The following is a 20308-nucleotide window of genomic DNA, read 5'->3' as shown; positions in this document are numbered from 1 at the left end:
AGAGACTATGTGCTAATGTGGTGCTCAAGTTTATAAAGTTGCGTGACACTTGGCTACATCTGATGGCCAAATAGCTAAACAGAAAGCTTACAATATCTGCATATTTTCCCTTTTATCAGTGTTTTTAGTGCATGGCTAAAAAGTGCAAATTGTACTCCCCATCCAGTCAACCCTGGAACATTTGAAAAATATAAAGTAGACAAAAAAAAAGAAATCAATTTTAACAGCAATTGCTTCTTTTTAAAGCTCTTATCTATCTGTTGATTCAAATCTAACTAAGAGTGCAATCTTGTGTATGTTTAGACAGGAAAAAAGTCCTACAACTCCCAACATTCCCCAGCCAAAATGGCTGGCTGGGGAATTCTGGGAGCAGTAGGATTTTTTTTGTGTGTGTGCCTTAAATTGACAAAAGTGAGTTATTGTAGTGATCATGACAATGATTCAGGAAAGAAGAGTTTTACATGCAAAATTTGGCCAGGCAACTCCACTCGTAAAATCAGGAACATCTATTCAGTTATTTACTCTAACCTCACCAGCTATTAATTAGGCAAATCAAAAGTTCCACACTACTTTTTTTTTAAGCATTACACCAGATTTTCTCAGCTTCAAATTAAAAACCTTAAGGTCTGCAGAAATCAAGGAGCATTAAAATACAACAAATGCAGATCTTTAAACAAGGGGGTGGAGTCCGCTTTATTAGTGCCATAACTGCACAGGCTCCACTTGAGCATTGTTTGTTTAATCAAGGATGAATTCATTTAAAAAATTTATAAGAGAACATGAGTTCACAAATGCCTCATAATTAAACATTCTAAAGATATATGTTGTAGTTCTTATAGACGTGGAGAAAACCTCCAGTCAGTGTACTTTTTAAAAAATGGTTTCAAAGTGTGGCGATTGCAGCAGTTCATGACCACTAGGTGGTGCTCTATGGCAACCCTACATTGCTTGTCAACTTAAGTATTCCCTTGGTGCCATCTTTGAGAGCAGAAAAAGAGTTTGGGGTGCAGGTATCACACACCAGAAGGGAGCCTCAGGAAAGGCAGCAAAAGATCTTGGAGAATGAGCAACAAAAGGCCAAAATGAGGCAAGGAGGAGGTAGACTAAGCAAGTGGATCTGGAACAGCAGAAACAAACAGATGTAAAAGGGAATCAAGGAATGGAAAATGCAGACAAAAAGATCAGGCCGTGTATCTGGAGAATATTCATGTACATGAGTTAAAGAGGGGAGGGGGATGACTACATGAGATTCCATTAGCTCCAGGGGAAGCAGTGAACATATTCATCTTGTCGGTATGACTAGACTTTATGAAGTAGAAGGCATAAAACAGCAATACTGCTGACTTTGATGAAGCTAATAAGAGTTGTGAAAATGAAAACCATTAACATGGTTACAAGTGGGGAAACTATTGTCTTATTAAAGCAATTCCACTGTCAGTGAGATACCCATAGCTTTTGTGTTCCTAGATGGAGATGCCCATTCATCATTTCTGAAGCGTTTATTCTGCCAAAGTGAAGGCTGAGGAATAACTCCCAATTGCAGACACCACCTCCAGAAGCAATGCACACAATTCATGGAACAGATCTCACTGTATTGCAGGCCCAGAAACTACTTCAGATATGCTGCAACATTTTGCCCTCAATTCATTATTCAAGGTGGCCCTTGGGGGGAAAATTCAGCAAGAAAGAGTACCTTCTGCTTACATTCAGTATTTTCTGCTGTTATTTGCTTCATTGCACAGTGAAGTGAACAATAAGGGAAAGATATACAGTAAGATTCCCTCCCCATTGCCCCCCTACACACACACACACCTGTTAATCCATGAGCTGACCATTACAAGTACGATTGTACGTATGCTTAAGGTGGAAGCTGCAATACCTGAACAGATACACTTAACCCATTTACCCCACCCTCCTACGTTCTGCACCCTTTATCTTCAACATATACCTATAGAGCTTTTCCCCCCCACAGTGCTCTTTGATTTATTTCAAGATATAAAGAAAAAAGCACAATTCCCATCCATTATTTAATTCCCTCCATTATTATATATCCATCTGATCCATTTTTTAAATTTCATCCAGATTTAGGGCACAATCCTATGCATGTTTAGACAGAAAAATGTCCTACAACTCCCAGCATTTCCCAGCTAGCGTGGCTGGCTGGGGAACGCTGGGAGTTGTAGGACTTCTTATGTCTACACCTGCATAGGATTGTGCCTTTAGTCACTTGCAACTGGACCCTTGGAAGAGGCCTTCCTCACCATGGCAGACTCTCCAACCTCTGAAAAATGCTACACAGAGGGTCACGGGACCCTGCTGAATGGGTTGAGCTCTAGTGCAGGGGGATCACCAAAAACTGCATGGAGGCACCTTGTGTGAGCACAGTCCTTCTGTCAATGAAAGGAAGATCCTGGATCCAACCCAATGAGTTCTTGAGCAAGTGGGGGGCAGGGAGTCAACCAAATCTTGCTTGAAATGTAGATTTACCACTTTCCTCACTTTAATATAACATACATAGCTGTATTTCTTTTACTGAAATACATAATTGGGATTCAATTCTTGCCTTTGCTGGAGACAAAAGTCTGAATATTTTAATCCCAAATTATTTTCAGGGTGGTGTATTTCTTCACACACCAAGGGTCCTCAAAGAATGCATTTCTGGCCAGGAAAACAGTTTTTCGTTCTAACTCCCAGAAAAAGGGGTAGAGCAAAGTAGTTTCTGAGAAGCTTATTTAAATCCAGAAAATGGCATGGGGAAAGGGCTAACCTCTCCATTCCCAGCATGACTTCTCTGATTAACTCAGAGCCCCCAACAGCTGTTTCAAAGTTTATTTCAAAATACCACTTTTCCAGCTGTTCATACGTGGTTTCCATAAAATATTTTTTTAAGTTCTTTAAAAGGCCAAGATATCCCATCGCAGAGCTCTGAAATTACGTGTTTCAGTCCTGATGCTGGAAAAAGATGAAGTGTTGCAACATGCTATGTTACTGAGTATAAAACAGCATTATAGCAATTTGGCAGAACAAAGCTACATAAATTGTAACACACACAAAGACGTGGATCGTATGCTGAAAAGGTTATTCCTGTACATAAGCTTGCAACTCAAATGAACACCAAGTAGCCTGTAACATTAAAATTTTCTCAAACACTCCTGATTGACATTTTGTACTTTCCTAGTATCATTCTCAAGTGCCTTTGCTATTTCCATTGCTGAAGATTACTGTAGCTCAATGGCACATGCTTTTCACACAAAATGTTAAGACCTTGGCATCTGCAGGAAGGGCCAGAAAACACTGGTGTCTGAAACCGTGGAAAGTTGCAACCAGTTTGTGCAGACAATACTGAGACAGAGGGACAAATGGTCTAACTCAGCATAAGACGACTTCCTATGTTCCTATCTTCCTAAGATAAAGGCTTCAGAAGAGGAAAACATCAGAGAGATGTAATGAGACAGCTATGAAAACATAATACACACATCAAGTACATACACATTTGAGAACCTTTCAGGACATAAATGGGTCCTAGTCATTAATCAAATCCTTCACAGCAGCTTGCTAACTTCTATTTAAATGAGTTAACCATATAAGAGAGAGAGGAATCAGAAAAAGAATTCTCCTTAATTAGTAAAAAGGATTCAACCATGTACAAAGCATATATATGGCCTAAGACACAGAAATACTAATACAATTGTTTTAAATGTATGTATGTATATATGAAAAACACACTCACCTCTGTAGTTGGCGGTGTTTGTTCATCATCTGTCGTAGCTGGTACTATGGACCATGTTAGACTGGCACTAGCAGCTGTCAGAGAACTAATGGCACCATTTTTCAGTGGCTCTGCGGAATGTGACTTTGGCCCTTGCCATCCTAGAATGTTTTCTGAAACAGGGGGGAAAAAAACCAGTGTTATCTGCAATGTCTGTTCTTCAATGTGTGTTCCATCTATTTACTTTTGGGGGAATCCCACAATGCATGGAGCCTAGATAAGCAACACTTCTCCAAGCCATTCATACATCAACCTCGTTGTATCCCTACATGAGAATGTTTATGGGGTCTGGGGCAGGTATGGCGTATGTGGCGCACTGGTGAACAATGTGGCAGTGCCAGAGCAGAGCCAATGGTACATACATGAGCTAAGGTGTGGGGGGGCAGGTTCTGCCTTGCTTTGCAAATGCCTGGGGTGTTGTCCCAGGTTCTCTTCCCACCACCACCACCATCACCACCACCGCAGGCAGCCCTGGATGAGACATTCTCTTGCTACCTACTCCACTCCATCTAAACTTCTTATATCACAGCACCAGTCACCACGCTGGCTCTATATTTATTTGTTCATATAAACTATGGCTTCACTGTTAAGAACAACACTCCCAAGCAGAAGGATGTTTCATTTAATTTGTTCAATTCTGAAATGAATAAGGATAACACCACTTCTGTCTTTTATACAGTACACAAATGTCAACCAACAGTTTAACCACCAATGTTTTTCTCAGGCCTATATAGATATCCAAGTACTACTACATCCTTTTACTCAAGTGTGGTATTTAGCTAACCACCAGTGAATTCTGAAAACATTCATTTATTCAAAAGTTATCTTAACTAAATTCTAGCATCAAAGTTATAGGCACTTGAGCAACTGAGCACCTGATAATCTTCCAGACATGCAGCAATCATGGCAGCAGCCACAAGCAAAAATCTGCTTCAAGTAAAAGCATATAGGCATAGATAGGCAAACTGACTTTTGCCTAAGTCAAAGGGAGGAAGAGACCTGAAGCAGTTTCCATGCCACATTTGAAGAGAGGACTATGTGACATCACAGAATTCTACAAACACTTCTTCCTCACATTGGAGGTTTGTGATGAAACAGAGAAAGAATTGCAGAAACGCTGCTCTCCAGTGATCTTGTCAGGTAAGCTGTTTCACAGTTTGATTCTGGCAAACAGCCTTTCCAAGAACATTGAATTGAAACCTAGGGAGCTTTGTAGTAAGGTGCCACCAATATGGTGATGACACCCAGGTCTTTGTCACCTAACAGAAAGGAAGCAGCTGAAATCCTTGAATGCTGTCTGGGTTTGATAACGGACTGGATGAGGGTGAACAAGCTGAAGCTAAACCCAGACAAGACAGAGCTGTTGTTGGTCAGCGGAAAGTCTGACTCTGGGATTGGGATTCAACCTGTTATGGAAGGGGTTGTGCTCCCCCGAAGGGCCAGGTCTGTAGTTTGGGAGTGCTCCTTGACCCTACAGTGGCCCCAGATCTTCAGGTGGCAGAGGTAACAAGGACCGCATACCAAGTGGTATGCCAGCTGCAAGCATTGGTATGCCAGCTGCAAGCCTTCCTGAGTCTGTCTGACTTGGCAACAACTATCCATGCCTTGGTTACACATCACGTTTACACTACTACAATGTGTTCTACATGGGGTTACCCCTGAAGAGTGTCCGGAAGCTTCAACTGGTTCAAAATGCGCAGCTAAGCTGCTAACTGGTGCACAGTATTGGAATCATATTACATCTATCTTGAAAGACCTGAACTGGTACCAATGGCTTGTTCAGCCTCAATTCAAGTTGTTGATTTTAAACTTTAAATCTCTAAGGGTGCAATCTTACGCATGTTTAGACAGACAAAAGTCCTACAACTCCCAGCATTCCCCAGCCTGCATAGTTGTAGGGCTTTTGTCTGTCTAAACATGCATAGGATTGTGCCCCAAATGGTTTAGCCCCTGGCTATCTAAGAGATCACCTGTCTCATTATGAACCTGCCTGTGTATTAAGATCAGCAGAAGGCCCTTACCCATTCAGGCCTGTTTTTCAGGAATGTGTGAAAAAGCTTTCTCCTGTGTCGCTCCCAAACTGTGGAATGCGGGTCCCTTAAAAATTATAGTTGGCCCCCACTCTCTTGGCTTTAGCTGTTTAAATTATGCTGTTGTTTTAATGTTCTTGGTTTTTACTGTATTAAGGTTTTATTGTTTTATATTGTTGTATACTATCTTGATTGTTTTTTAGACAATAAGGTTGTTATTGTTGTTCAGTCATTAAGTCGTGTCCGACTCTTCGTGACCCATGGACCATAGCATGCCAGGCCTTCCTGTCCTCCGCTCTCTCCCGGAGTGTGCTCAAGTTCATATTCATCGCATCAGTGATGCTATCTAGCCATCTCATCCTCTGCCGTCCCCTTCTCCTTTTGCCTTCAATCTTTCCCAGCATCAGGGTCTTTTCCAGTGAGCAAGGTGGTATACAGATGTAAATAAATAAATAAATCTCTCTGTGATGTTGCCTTTAGACTGAAGACAAATCATACCATGGACTAGACCAGGGTTCCCCAACCTTTTTTGGACCAATGGGTGTATTTGGGAATTTGAGATACTGCTATGGGCACCACCAAAAAATACCTAAGCAGTGGGTTTGGCATCTATGGATCTTTTCCTTCTATGGATTTCAGGTTGTGACTTACTCAGCAAAATTTTTTGCTTCCTGTCTACTGGACACGTTGAGGTGTTGATCTCTTTAAAAAGTCATTGTCTAATTCAGCTAGTTGCTGGCAATGCAATAAAGCAAATGCTTCTATTAAACATATGTTTTGGCAACATCCAGTAGTTGCTTCTTTTTGTGGGGAAAAATTTTGTACTGGAACAGTCTTTAATATTCACTGATATAAATGCTCTTTTAAATTATTTACCTGCTTCATGGAAATTAACAAACAGTCAGCATAAATGGATTCTCTGCACCCTTCTGACAGCTAAAGACTAATATTACAACATTGGAAGGATAAATGCTCACCTCCTATAATGCAATGGATTGAGGACCTTACAAAACTTTCAATATTTAGAATATAGAAGGCATATAGAAGTCACCTTCAAATTAATGTTTATTTGGATATTCAGTCCACTTTTGATGCAGCTCATGTATAATTGCTAGAACCCTGTATGCATTTCATACAAATCCTTGTATGTATATTTTAAAATGGAAAAAAATAATGATTAAAAAATCTATTTTGGTGCCCGCAGGCCCCATGTTGGGGACTCGTGGGGGCTATGGTGCCTGCAAGGCACCGTGTTGGGAACCCCTAGAGTAGACTGTTATCTTACCATAATGACTGCAGGCAATTCGTCTCCTCATGAAAACAACATGGAAGACCCTAATCTTTCATTCTAAAATGGTTCTAGTTCCCCTTATCATTGCAAACACATACTTCGACTCAAAAAGCAGAACTAGGGCAATACCATTTCAATAAAACCTCACTTGAATACCTTCTACATTCTAGTGGGCTGAGGACTTGGAAGAAGCCATTGTCGCCTGGTCATTGCTACTTTATTGTAAGTGACCTACAGAGTCAACAGACTTAGCTCAAAGGCCTATGTCCCAGATTATCACAGTGATGACAAATCAACTTCCTGCCTAGCTGCAAAGAAGTCTCTGGGTCAGCATGTTCAAAGCATGTGCAACTTTGAAAAGAAACAAGAGTAGAGACTAGCAAGATAAAAAACTATGACTAGACCACATCAAATCTAAAGTGGCACACTTTTGTCTTAAAATAATTATTATATTATATTGTTAGTCATAAAAATTGTGTTCATAACTAACTTGCCCTGGGAATTCATCTGGATATGTTTGAACCCTGGTAATGGCTATTTATAGATCCAAAATATTAGAGACTGAACCAAATCATAGCATGATGTTCAAGTATAAGAACGCACATTGTTACTTTATATAGTTGAACTTCAATGCCAAATTTGTGAGAATTAATGGATTTTGAGGAAGTTCTGGAATCATGTACCTCAAATAAAGGTTCCTTGTCTAGAATGTATAAAATAGTTAAATCTTCAAAAGTTGAAAGGCCTCTGTGTTATTTGCAAGAGTCCAAAATGCTGAAAGCTCATGCCCATTGTTGTTGTTTTTTAAAAGAGACATTGGGCCGTATCCAACACTGCCATTCTGCTTACGCCATTGATGTTGTGCTGGCATAAGGGACCTCTTTTGTATTAGCTGGTGCGATGGGATTCCCAAAAAAACCAGTCATGCCAACATACAGTATAGGCATTGCACTAAACATCACTTACACTAGCGCTGCATTGATCACATAAGTGAAGCAGCAGAATTGGATACTGCCCTACCTATATCTCACATTATTATATTATTACAGTCTACAAATAAAGCAAGATAGCAGAACTCAAAATCTTGGGTAGCCTAGCATCTTGGGGCTATATTTGACAATATGGCACCCCAAACTTCAATTTATATTTGAATAATCAAAGTACATTAACAAAACTATGTTCCTGCAATGCTAGTATAAGTGACTAGCATGACTTCCCTGAGCATTTATTTGTCTGCATTGCAAGTCTGATGATCAGGCCCATAAGACAAAGACTTATTCTTGACTAAAGATACCATACAAAAGTTTAAAACACTAGTTTTAAACTCAAGATAAAAAGCTCAGTATTGGCTCAGTTCATGCCTCGCTGCAAAGAGACTTCACAGATGCACGCCCCATTCTTTACATTCTGGTTAGAAGCCTCGTGAGTGTTGTGTCCTTTCTTTAAGAAAAGGGAAGTACCGGAAACTCCTTAGAGGAGTCAAGGGAGTCAGAATCGCTCACCTGAAGACAATGTCCTGTTACTGGGTGGGCTCACTTGGTTTATGCTCTGTTGCAGCAAATGAAGGCATTCTCCAAGGCAACTGAGGGCAGCAGCAGAGGTAGCTTTTAAAAGAAGCAAGTCTTGATCCAACGCAGAAAGAGGGCCAGAACTTGGGAGGGATTCGATGGCTTGCACAAGATTCTTCTGTTGTCCCTCCACCTGGCTCATGATCTGCAAGTATATAAGAAACATACACACAAACACAAAGCTAATTTGTCAAAAGTCAGTTATTCCCACTGCTATCCAATTTCTAGGGCTTGGGACAACAAGAACAAGCCCTTGCTGCAATCCATAATCTTAGATACCAACTTTCATTTTGATAACTTAATATTACAAATGGACATGGTGCTACAATAAGTTTTGCAACTTCTCTTTCCCCCTTGAAAATAGGTGCTGGGGTCAAGTTGCTATTCTAACCTGAAATGTGAAATCTTAAATACCGGATTTCATCCAGGTATCTCATAAGGGAATACCATGTCATACACACTTCACTCAGCCAATTAAACTATGCCTCCTATAAGACTGTCAGTAGAAGGAAGCTAGCCCATTAATATCAAAGTTACCATAAGCTCAACATCACTAACATAATCTCAGGAATTTACTTAAGAGGTAATAGGCAAGCTACAATGTGCTGTACATTTTCTATAAATTAAGACTATTTTTCTCTCAGAAGGCCGCACCAACACCACGAAGTCATCCACCAGCTTGATTCTACTCCCTCCCTTGATGTCTGTCATTTCATCTTCCCAAAAATCTACCTTAAAAAGAATGGTCTATTCAAACATGGTAAAACAATGCCACTCGTGTTCGTCCTGTTAAAAAAAGCATGATTCACATGGCACAATAGTTAGTATCTTGCACTTTTGCAGTCATGTCTCATCTGGCACCAAGGACCAACTGTACTATGCACTGTACTTCTAAGTACAAGACAACCCAAACAGCTTCTATTTAAGCTGTTCTGGATGTCACAACACACAGCTTTGCCTCTCTTAAAGCTTCTGAGTTCACACTAAATTGTGGCCAAGGGATTTCAAAGTTTCAAGTACAGTTGCTGCTTACTTGGATATCTCCCCGTGATCAGAGATTTGGGGGAGGCTAGAGTAATGGGAGAACAGCAAATGGGCCAGGACATACATACATTCATATAGATGAGACCCACAGTGCCCAAAGTACAGCATGTACCATCCTTGAATCTACAGTGCACTATATTGTACAATGTGGTGTTCTATCACAGAAGTTCTATTTAAACTCTCCTCCTGATCTTTTAAGTTAATCATCAAGAACCTCACAAGTATTCTGTCTGTTGTACCTATCCTCCAACTTGGTTTTCACTGTTTCTTCAGAGTTTTTAGAAGCATTCTGGATAAGCCACAATTCCATTAGCAAAAGCTTTTATTTTTATGTGCATGTCTTTCCCTTCAGCAAGAGAGATTGCCATATTCATGCTAATTGTTTCAAGCTAGAACAGATTAGTCAGTCCAGTTCCATTTCATATTTGTATCTCAAAGAGAAGTCTGAGAAGTCAGGGGAGAAGTCAGTTTGGTCCAACACAGTACTTGATAAATACATATCAACTGTACATGTTTCTGCTACAGGCAAACATTTGGCTGAGCCACATGTCCCTCCAGTTGAGCCCTTTGCCCAAAGTTTAGACTGTTAGGATTATGAGCCTCTAGCATGCAAGGACAACGGTCCATCTTTTTTAAATGTAAAATTTGAGGAATCTGTGCATTACACAGAGGCAAAGCTTAGAAAGCATCCAAACCTAAACAGACTAGGACAAGCCATCAGAAATGACCAACTCAAAGGCTCAGGATTTTAATACTTTTGGTGTTAAATCACTAATCCTTTTGCAATAAGCAGTCAAAGTATGCTGTCAGCAAAACTGAAAATCTAAAGGCTACAGCAAGCATACATAAGAATGGTTATTGTAGATATACAGCAGGTGCCAAATGCCCTTTACAGCTGTGTATATCAAAATATATTGTCATTGTTTTATGGTCTTAGATACAAAAAGGGCTATGAAATAAAGCAGCTACCAAGTAGAAATTTATTTGTGCATAAAACCAACTCTGGAGTTTATATGACCTGAAGATTAGTGCGCAAATTAAAGTTCACACAGCGGCCATGCATGACAGGAAGTTATTAGCAAAGAGCCAAGTCATGTGCCTAACCAAACTGGATTTGGTAAAGTTTGCAGAAGAGGAGACAAACTTGGCATTGTTACCCCATTAACAACCATATGGAATTTCCCTCTTTCCCATGTAACACGAAATATATGTGTTTGAACACTTGGGCTAGATCTACACTACTGCTTTATAGCGGTACTGAAGTGCACTGTTAACTCTTGGGGCACATTACACATTCGATATACTGCTTTTGTAGTGTTATTTCCTGCTTTTTATTCCACATTATCCAAAATACCACAACAAATGTCACTGTGTGTCCTAAGAGGTATATATGCACAAGAGGGATATAGCATTACCATGATGGAATCGTAATGATATAACCCAAGGTATAGATCTGGCCCAAGACTGAAATCTTTACTTCACTGATCACAATGGTTCAATATTGCACTGTAACAGAAACCCATGTTCTTCAACCTAGTTACATTTAAGGCACTTTTATCTATTGTTGGGCTTCAAATGGGATAAAAATATATACTTGAGCTAAACTGGGTTGCAGTTCAGGCTACACAATTCCTCTCCCGCCTCCACACATCCCCATAGTACTGCTGTGACTACTCATATCCAGAAGTGCTGAATGCAACAAAAAACATCAAGGTGGACTCAAGGCACACACAGAGAATGCTACCACCTCAGCAACCCAACATGGCTGTGTGAAAGCATTAAAGCTTTCATCTTCCAGAGAGCTCTTTCAAGTTGAAGCTAAAATATTGGCATCTCCCTCATTTAGAAGACTGTTTTATTAGAGTTCTCATTTCTCCCGATCTACTCAGTCTTGATCAAAGCTGTTAAAACCTCTAGCGCAGATCCAACAGAGTGGCAGCTTCCAGGCCACTAACAGGGTAGAGGTCAATTACAGCAGGTGCATTTATGGAAGGGCTTTCTACGCACAAAGACTGACCACCCAATGTATCTTGATTTGTAAATGCACAGGTTGATAAATATTCCCTGGGCAGCCTCCTCCCTAGCATGGTATTTTCCTTTGCCCTTCACTGCAAGTAGGAGACAATACTACTGCCTTCTATGCTCACTGCCTGCCTATGTGACTGAAGTCCTTGCAAGCATTTTTACCACAAAGGGCAACTCCCAAGGGCAGCCCTCCAGAGTTGCACCCTTCGGACTACATGGGAATAGGACCTTCTATTTGTGGCAAGAGGCAGCTTGAAAAGATTGTGGTCCACTTATGGAACAATGGTATTAAGGAGTGGGGTAATTTCCCTTAGTTCCCCATAGAGCAGAAGATGGCTTAAGTGAACTCTTTACATTGCAAGAACAGGGAGAGCCCAAGTAGCTAACTGCACACAAACTTGCATGCTTTAAGTCAAACTTGGTTTCATTACCTTTTCCAGACACTTCTCAGCCAAGCAGCTTACATATAATCAATTCAACAAGACAGTCCCTGCCTGCAGGCTTATAATCTAAAAAGACATGACACACAAAGAAAAAGGAAAAGGGAAGCAAGAGGAAAACAATTCTTTTAGCAGGGCTAGTGGAATGGGTCTGCTCTCCCTCTCATCTCCCTCAGTACAGCCTGCTGGAACGGCTGGTGGTGGTGACAGTTGAGTCAGGAGGAGCCTTCATGAGGGAGATCTCCAATCTTAAATTTTATATAAATATTACACCAATGTAAAGTGAAATTAGTGGTAATTCTTGCTAAACACCAGTATTTTTAAAACTGGGGAAACCCCAAAGAAGACTCCACATTTCTCCTACCTCTCTGACTTCTTGGAGCTGGCCAGGACACTGGTTCTTGGCTCTTCGGGCTGCTGCAGGTGATTTGTGATGTGTAATGGTGACAACTGGTGGTCCACTCTGATTCAGGCTTTTCTGAGAACTGAGAGATGTAGAGCTGGCTGCTCCAAGTGGAAACAAAGACAAGCCTTTCATTCGTGAGGTTGGAGTGCTCTAGAAGAATCAGAAGTTAAAAGTAAAAAAAAAAAATTGACAGCATGAGAACCTCTCTTTCAAATAATGAGTTTTTGGTACCAGCGAGACAGTGAAAGCATTGCTGTTGATATCAACAAAAGTTCAGTTTGCTCTGTCCCTCCTCTATCCCTGAAATCTGAACATTGGCTATACCACTGTACCGGTCCTGCTTACACCAAGCATATGAGCAGTATCCACCAGAGATTAGACACGGTACTTCCACAATAGGTCAAGGAGGTTCTCTTTCCCATCTCCCACCAATTTCCTACAGAGCCAAAATTAAGTATCTGGGAACATGAAGGGAGTCCACTCATCATCACTTCCATCCATACTAAACATCATCCACATACACCTGCTGCTTTAATCCTTCCTCCTCTCCCCTGTTAAGAACTATTCCCTCATGGCTGTGGCATTTCTCAACCACTTTCTTCCTCCATGACATTGCCTCGGTTACATCATCTTCCCTAAAACACTGCATTTATTCAGTGATCCTCTTACAGTAGTAATATTAATAGCAGCAGCAGTAGCAGCTGCAATACTTAATATTTATATAGTTATGTCAAATGTTCAAAGGACCTCACATGCATCATCACTTCCTCCAGAAGTAAACTCTGTTGGCTAACATCAACAAGGTTGTAGCCAAAGAGGACGACTGAGAAAATAAGAGGGAGAAATCAGCATGCTTGGGGAAATCCCAAGCTTTGTGGAAGCACAAAAAAATATTGGGGCGGGGGGAGTCCTAAGCAGACCAAAAAGCCCCACTCAAGAACAGCCCAATGAGGACTGAGCATGTCCAAAGGCTACAGAATGCTGAATGCACATTGGGGTGTGGGGGGGACAGAAATCCATGGGGAAAGGGATATAGAATATCCAATATGAAGGGATGGCTGGAACATTGAACAGGAGCACTCCACACTGCCACATTTTGTTGCATGTCCAGGTTGTCTTCTTGTAATCCTTACAACAACCCTCCAAGGTCAGTATTATCATCTCTATATCCCTGATGGGGGCTGAGGCTAAGAATGCAGCCACCTAGTGAATTCATAGAAGGTAGGAAATTTAAAGGAAGGACTTTTCAATTCAGTGTCTTGATGATGATGATGATGATGATGATGATAATATTATAATAAAAATTATTGAGATGTATATCTCACCCTTCCTATGGAAGCTTATAGTGTTAAATCAAAAGTTCAATAAAATCATTTAAAAACAAAAACATAGTACAGACTAAAAAAAGGAGAATCCCAAAATCTAAGAAGAGCAGTGTAAGAACCTCCTAGCAGTAAGACAATTTAGATTAAAAGGCCTGGGAAAATAAAAAGATCTTTGCCCAGTGCCAAAGTTACATCAGTGTAGGTGGCCAGGCAAGCCCCTTGCAGAAAGCATTCCACAATTGGTGCCACTACTGAGAAGGCCCGTTTCCCACCCTCTGCACATCACAGCCCAAGGAAGGACCTCTGATGGAGATCTTAGCATATGAAAGGGCACATGTGGGGATGGATAATCCTACTGGTACTCCGCTCCCAAACCCTGAAGAGCTTTAAAGGTCGAAACCAGAATTTTGAATTGGGCCAAGAAATGGAATAGGAGTCAGTGCAGTTGATTATCTATATAATATGATCTTAACACCTGATCTAAGCCAGAGACCTTACAGCTGTATTTTGAACTAACTGTAGCTTTTGAACAATCTTTGGAGGCAGCCCCATGTATTAACACATTACAGTAGTGTAATCTGTGCACAACAACTTAGCCCATAATAGTTGCTCCATGGCACAAAACAAATTGCTTACAGGAGGATTTATTTATTTATTTAGCGTATGGCACACATTACTAGGGAGTCTACAATGTTTTTACATGGTAGATGTTCTGGTGCTGGTAGTTGCTAGTCTTTGTTGCACTGATGCACCACAACAAGGCGAGCTAGCTTTGCATCAGCTGGCCAGCAGCGTTCTTAGGGAAGTCAGCTCATCCGGGCTTTTTCTCCACCGCTCCTCCACCGATCGCGTCCAGGCAGATCCAGCGCTGGTTCCTGCTCCCCGCATAGAGAGCTGCCAGCATTTCCCCCCACCAAAATGGGGGTACCTATTTATCTACTCACAGATGGTATGCTTTCAAATTGCTAGGTGGGCAGGAGCTAGGGATGAAATGACGGGAACTCACTTCTGTCACATGGAGCTGGGCTCGAACCGCTGGAGTGTCGACCATTTCTGGCCAGCAAACTTCAGCATCATTAAGCCGCTGCACCACCGCATCCCCCCTTACAGGAGGAGAGGGCAACACGCAGCCCGTGGACTGCATGCAGCCCCTGCTGCCACCTGTAGTACCTTCCAATATTTGTTTTTTTGTTTTATTTATTTATTTTTCAGGGGGAAATGGCACCCGTAGTGGCTACAGAGCACTGAAACAGCCAAATTTAGCTTGTTTAAAAGCTACATTTGGCCCTTTAGGTGATCTGTAACTGCTAGGGAACACCAAAAGAATTAAAGTTTGCTTGGAAACAAGTTTAACAGTTGTAATTCTCTGTGTACTGCTCTACCAGTTGGAGTGCAAACTTGTCTAAAACAATGTGCCCACTACTCACCCAGGCAGATGAATCACTGAACAACAGTACCTCTATCTTGCCTGACTGGGCTGAGTTTGTTTACTGGCCTCCAATCACTCCATTACCACACCCAACCACTGATTCAGCACTTCTACTGCCTCACCTTAATTAGGTGAGAGAGAGAGAGAGAGAGAGAGAGAGAGAGATGACACCTCAACTCAAATCTCAAACCTCTGGATAACCTCACTAAGCAATTTCAAGTAGATGATAAAGAGCACGGTGGATAAGGCAGTCAGGACCGCCCCCTCCTTCAAGGAGACATTTACCTCCTCCTGCACCCAAGCTGGTCAGACCCACACTGCTTGATGCAATCAGGAAAGAGGGGCAAGCATTACACACGCAAGCCATTGGCTGTACTTGTCCAAGCCCCTTGATCACATTTTCTAGCCTCAACAGCCAAATTTGTTGGCATATTGAGTGCAGCACTTTAACAGCATCATCTTTTAGGATCTTAAATAGCTCAGCTAGAATACTGTCATCTCCGCTAGCTTTGTTATTAGGAATGCTTCCTCAGGCCCACTTGACTTCACTCTCGAGGATGTTCGGCTCAAGTTCAGTGACTGCACTATCAGGGCTATCAGGGACATTAAGATCTTTCCTGTATAGTTCTTCGGTGTATTCTTTCCACCTCTTCTTAATCTCATCTGCTTCTGTTAGGTCCCTGCCTTCTTTGTCCTTTATCATGCCCATCTTTGCACAAAATGTTCCTTTGAGATCTCCAATTTTCTTGAAAAGATCTCTAGTCTTTCCCATTCCATTGTTTTCTTCAGTTTCTTTGCATTGTTCATTTAAGAAGACCTTCTTGTCTCTCCTTGCTATTCTCTGGAACTCTGCATTCAGTTGGATATATCTTCCCCTTTCTCCCTTGCTTTTCGCTTCCCTTCTTTCCTCAGATACTTGTAAAGCCTCCTCAGACAGCCACTTGGCTTTCTTGCATTTCTTTTTCTTTGGGATGGATTGAGTTGCTGCCTCCTGAACAATGTTACGGACCTCCGTCCATAGTTCCTCAGGCACTCTGTCTTATCAGCTCTAATCCCTTAAATCTATTCCTCACCTCCACTGTATATTCATAAGGGATATGATTTAGATCATATCTGAATGGTTTAGTGGTTTTTCCCTACGTTCTTCAATTTAAGCCAAACTTTTGCAATAACAAGCTCATGATCTGAGCCACAGTCAGCTCCAGGTCTTGTTTTTACTGACAGTATGGAGCTTCTCCATCTTTGGCTGCAAAGGACATAATCAGTCTGATTTCGATACTGACCATCTGGTGATGTCCATGTGTACAAGTCACCTCTTGTGCTGTTGGAAAAGAGTGTTTGCTATGATCAGCATGTTCTCTTGGCAAAACTCTATTAGCCTTTGTCCTGCTTCATTTTGTACATCAAGGCCATTCTTGCCTGTTATCCCAGTGATTTCTTGACTTCCTACTTTAGCATTCCAATCCCCTATGATGAAAAGGACATCTTTTGGGGGTGTTAGTTCTAGAAGGTGTTGTAGATCTTCATAGAACCGATCAACCTCAGCTTCTTCGGCCTCAGTGGTTGGGGCATAGACTTGAATTACTGTGATGTTGAATGGTTTGCCTTGGATTCATACTGAGATCATTCTATCGTTTTTGAGATTGTACCCCAGTACTGCTTTTCCCACCCTTTTGTTGACTACGAGTGCTACTCCATTTCTTCTAAGGGATTCTTGCCCACAGTAGAAGATATGATGGTCACCTGAATTAAATTCGCCCATGCTTGTCCATTTTAGTTCGCTGATTCCCAAGATGTCCATGTTCAATCTTGCCATCTCATGTTTGACCACCTCCAGCTTACCTTGATTCATTGATCTTACATTCCAGGTTCCTAAACAATATTGTTCTTTACAGCATCAGATTTTCTTTTCACCACCAGACACATCCACAGCTGAGTGTCCTTTCAGCTTTGGCCCAGCCGCTTCACTCTTCCTGGCGCTACTTGGAAATACCCTCTGCTCTTCCCCAGTAGTATATTGGACACCTTCCGACCTGAGGGGCTCATCTTCCGGCGTCATATATTTTAGCCTTGTGAAACATTCCATGGGGTTTTCTTGGCAGGAATACTGGAGTGGGTTGCCATTTCCTTCTCCAGTGGACCACATTTTGTCAGAACTCTCGGCCATGACCTGTCCATCTTGGGTGGCCCTGCACAGCATAGCTTATGGCTTCACTGAGTTACGCAAGCCCCTTCACCACAACAAGGCAGTGATCCATGAAGGAGTAACTGTCAACAGGATCTTCCAAATATTCCACGTGGTGAACAACCCGCAATATTCAACCTACATCTACCCAAAGGCTAAGCTATGCTTCAAGATTTCTAACAAATTTATCACCTGCTTTATGCAAGAAAATTCACTTATTTGGCTCAAAATAATTTGGCTCTCAAAGTTTGAATCAACTCTAAAACTGTACATGTTTACATACTTTCTTAGATTACACCATTTCAAAATGTGAGTGCAATATATTATTATTATTGTTGTTGTTGTTGTTGTTGTGTAAATATTTCACAGAAATGAAATACCGCCCAATAGCCGAAGCTCTCTGAGTGGTTCACAACATCTGCATGTATAGCCATTATTTTTACTTGGAAAAAGATCAGTCCTCCCTCTTTGAATGAGTTGTTCCTGAGAGTTTGGGATACAGTTTATATGGTGAAAGGAGCAATCCTATGGCCACTAGTCAGTGGCTAGACAGCCATAGGATATCTGGTTTTCCGGGAACCAACCTCGGAGCCCACACTCCAAGGTCGGTTCCTTGAGAAATGACCTTTCCGCACTGCCTCACACACAGGAAGTGCAGAAAAGCCCCGTGCTCCGTGCTCGCAAGAGGAGCATGGAGCAGCCAAAATGGGGCATTTCTGGGGGGCATTCCGGGGCGGGAAGGGCGGAAATGCCTGTACAACACATCCAATGTGTTGTACAGCAGCCTACTCCCCCGCTTGGCCCATCTGCAGCTACACAGCCGCAATCAGCTTTCTAGCCAAAAATGCAGGGCAGGAGAAGCAGAGAGGGAATGATCCCCTCTGTGCTTCTCCTGCCCTGCATTGGATAGGCGGTCATCTCCGAGTTCAGAGGTTGCGCCCTAAACTAACCAATATCACCAAGGTAAAAGAAAGAACATTATAGAACAATTCCTGCACTGAAAAATTGAGTTTAATTTATCATGTATTGGGAAAATAAAAGTACAAAACACAGCACAGCCGTTTGCTTTCTCTTTTCTTCATTAGAGGGGTTGTGGAAATAATATAATATGTAATGATGTTACAGTTTCCAATACTTCTCAGATTGTATCATATTTGTAAATGAAATGTTTAAACTTGTTTTGAAAATGAAGGTGGGGGATTGCATGCGTCACAGAACATGGTACATTTTCCAGACACTCTGTTGAAGCTAAGTAGGTCTGGATCTTGTCAGAGCCTGGATGGGAGACCGCCTGGGAATCCCATGTATGCCGCTCAGAGTTCCATGGTGGAAGAAAGGCAGGGTGAACTAAATAATAACTAAATACATGTTTGGATGTTCCGACGTGAGTTAGATGCAGTTCACCATTCTACAAAACTCAATGTCCAGCGAGTGACTTCAGATAACAACCAAAAGGATGATTAACATGCTTTGCATTATTTGCGTGCAGGACTTGTGCATCAAAAGCAAGCCCCAAGAGGTAGGCCAGAAAGAATAGGAAGAGCCAAATGTGAGGAAAGAGACATGCCCACCAGGAGCAAGTTGAGGCTGAAGTGCCAGATCATTCCCTACACTTGACTTGACTGTGGAGAAAGGGCTACCAAGGGTTCACCAGATCCACACCCTCTTCTAGACAGACTTCAAGGAGACAATTTCCTACAATTAAGGCAACGCTCAAGCAAGAATCTTTGGGCAGAGTCCTTCTCTTCATTTGTTTTTATTTCATTTCACCATACGGTCCAGACACTTGGGTAACCACCACCCAGGGATAACCTGAGGTATAGACCAAATCACGTATCTTTGAAAGCTCAGCAAATGAGCTCCCTGTCACACCAGTCCCGTCTGGGGTAGCAAGCTCAGAACACACACCTGGGAAAAAAACCCCAAGTACCAGGATTCCATAATGGACTTTGTGCCTTTGTCGGCATGCACATATTTGTGCAGCACCTAAAACCTAGGTGCTGTACAAAACACATGAGATTGCAAGTCCTGCCCAGTTGGCATACAATCTAATTTATACAAAAGTAATAAAACTATGAACTAGAGGAGGAAGCTAAAGACTAAGAAAAAGACTAGCTAAAAATCCATTATTAAGGGGTCTGTTTGTAAGAGGAAAATAATCAAATTAAACTAACACAGTGTAAAGAGGAAAAGTTACAAAGATACAAGAGAGGAAAAATACAAGGTTTAACAAGCAACAAAGAAGTTGAAAGAACTAAAATATTGAGAAGTGAGATGAAGAAGATAAGCAGGTACTAGATAATGAATACACAGAAAGTGAGCAAAAATCTTAAACTGAATGGGAAGAGGAAAAGGTATCCAGTGAAATGATAAGCACAAAAACAATCATATTTGCAGGCAGGAAAAAAGTAGGTGGATGGAGGAATGCACAACAAGAGGGTTAAGGCGGAAACAAGGAAGACTAGTTAAAAGAGCTTTACAATAATCCATCGGAACACAATAACAAAATGAAATAAAAGAATGATATTTTAACAATATTTGACAAGAACATATAACAATAACATGTGTTATTGAAAATAGTAAAGCTGAGCTAATAATGGAGTCTGCAAAGAAAGAGAATTTTAAAAAACAATACAGCACCAAGATCTCTAGCTTAAGGAAGAGAAATGACAGCATCAACTGTCACAGAAACAATGGGAAGACAAAGCCCAGAGGAAAAATAAGAATCTTCCCGTCATGAAGAATGTTTAGGTACTAAAGAACGAGGAAGACAGCCATGAAGAAACAGCAAAAAGG

The 20308-nt window shown here is 41.4% G+C and overlaps 1 protein-coding gene across 2 annotated transcripts in view; it reads right to left on the bottom strand.

Annotated features, from left to right (window-relative positions):
• OSBPL10 (oxysterol binding protein like 10) overlaps nucleotides 1-20308 on the bottom strand; it is a 90941-nt gene that overhangs the window by 44062 nt on the left and 26571 nt on the right. For both annotated transcript variants that reach the window (XM_084858269.1, XM_084858270.1), the window contains exons 4-6: nucleotides 12532-12723; nucleotides 8593-8803; nucleotides 3731-3882 (exon numbers count right to left, since the gene is read on the bottom strand). In XM_084858269.1, the coding sequence (XP_084714395.1) occupies nucleotides 3731-3882; nucleotides 8593-8803; nucleotides 12532-12723 (555 nt within the window). The remainder of the gene's footprint in view (nucleotides 1-3730; nucleotides 3883-8592; nucleotides 8804-12531; nucleotides 12724-20308) is intronic.

The sequence above is a fragment of the Heloderma suspectum genome, chromosome 5 (assembly GCF_057233095.1).
Source record: "Heloderma suspectum isolate Gila_16-S chromosome 5, 16-S_ref, whole genome shotgun sequence".
NCBI lineage: Eukaryota > Metazoa > Chordata > Lepidosauria > Squamata > Helodermatidae > Heloderma > Heloderma suspectum.
This window is presented reverse-complemented; position numbering and strand designations above follow the sequence as displayed.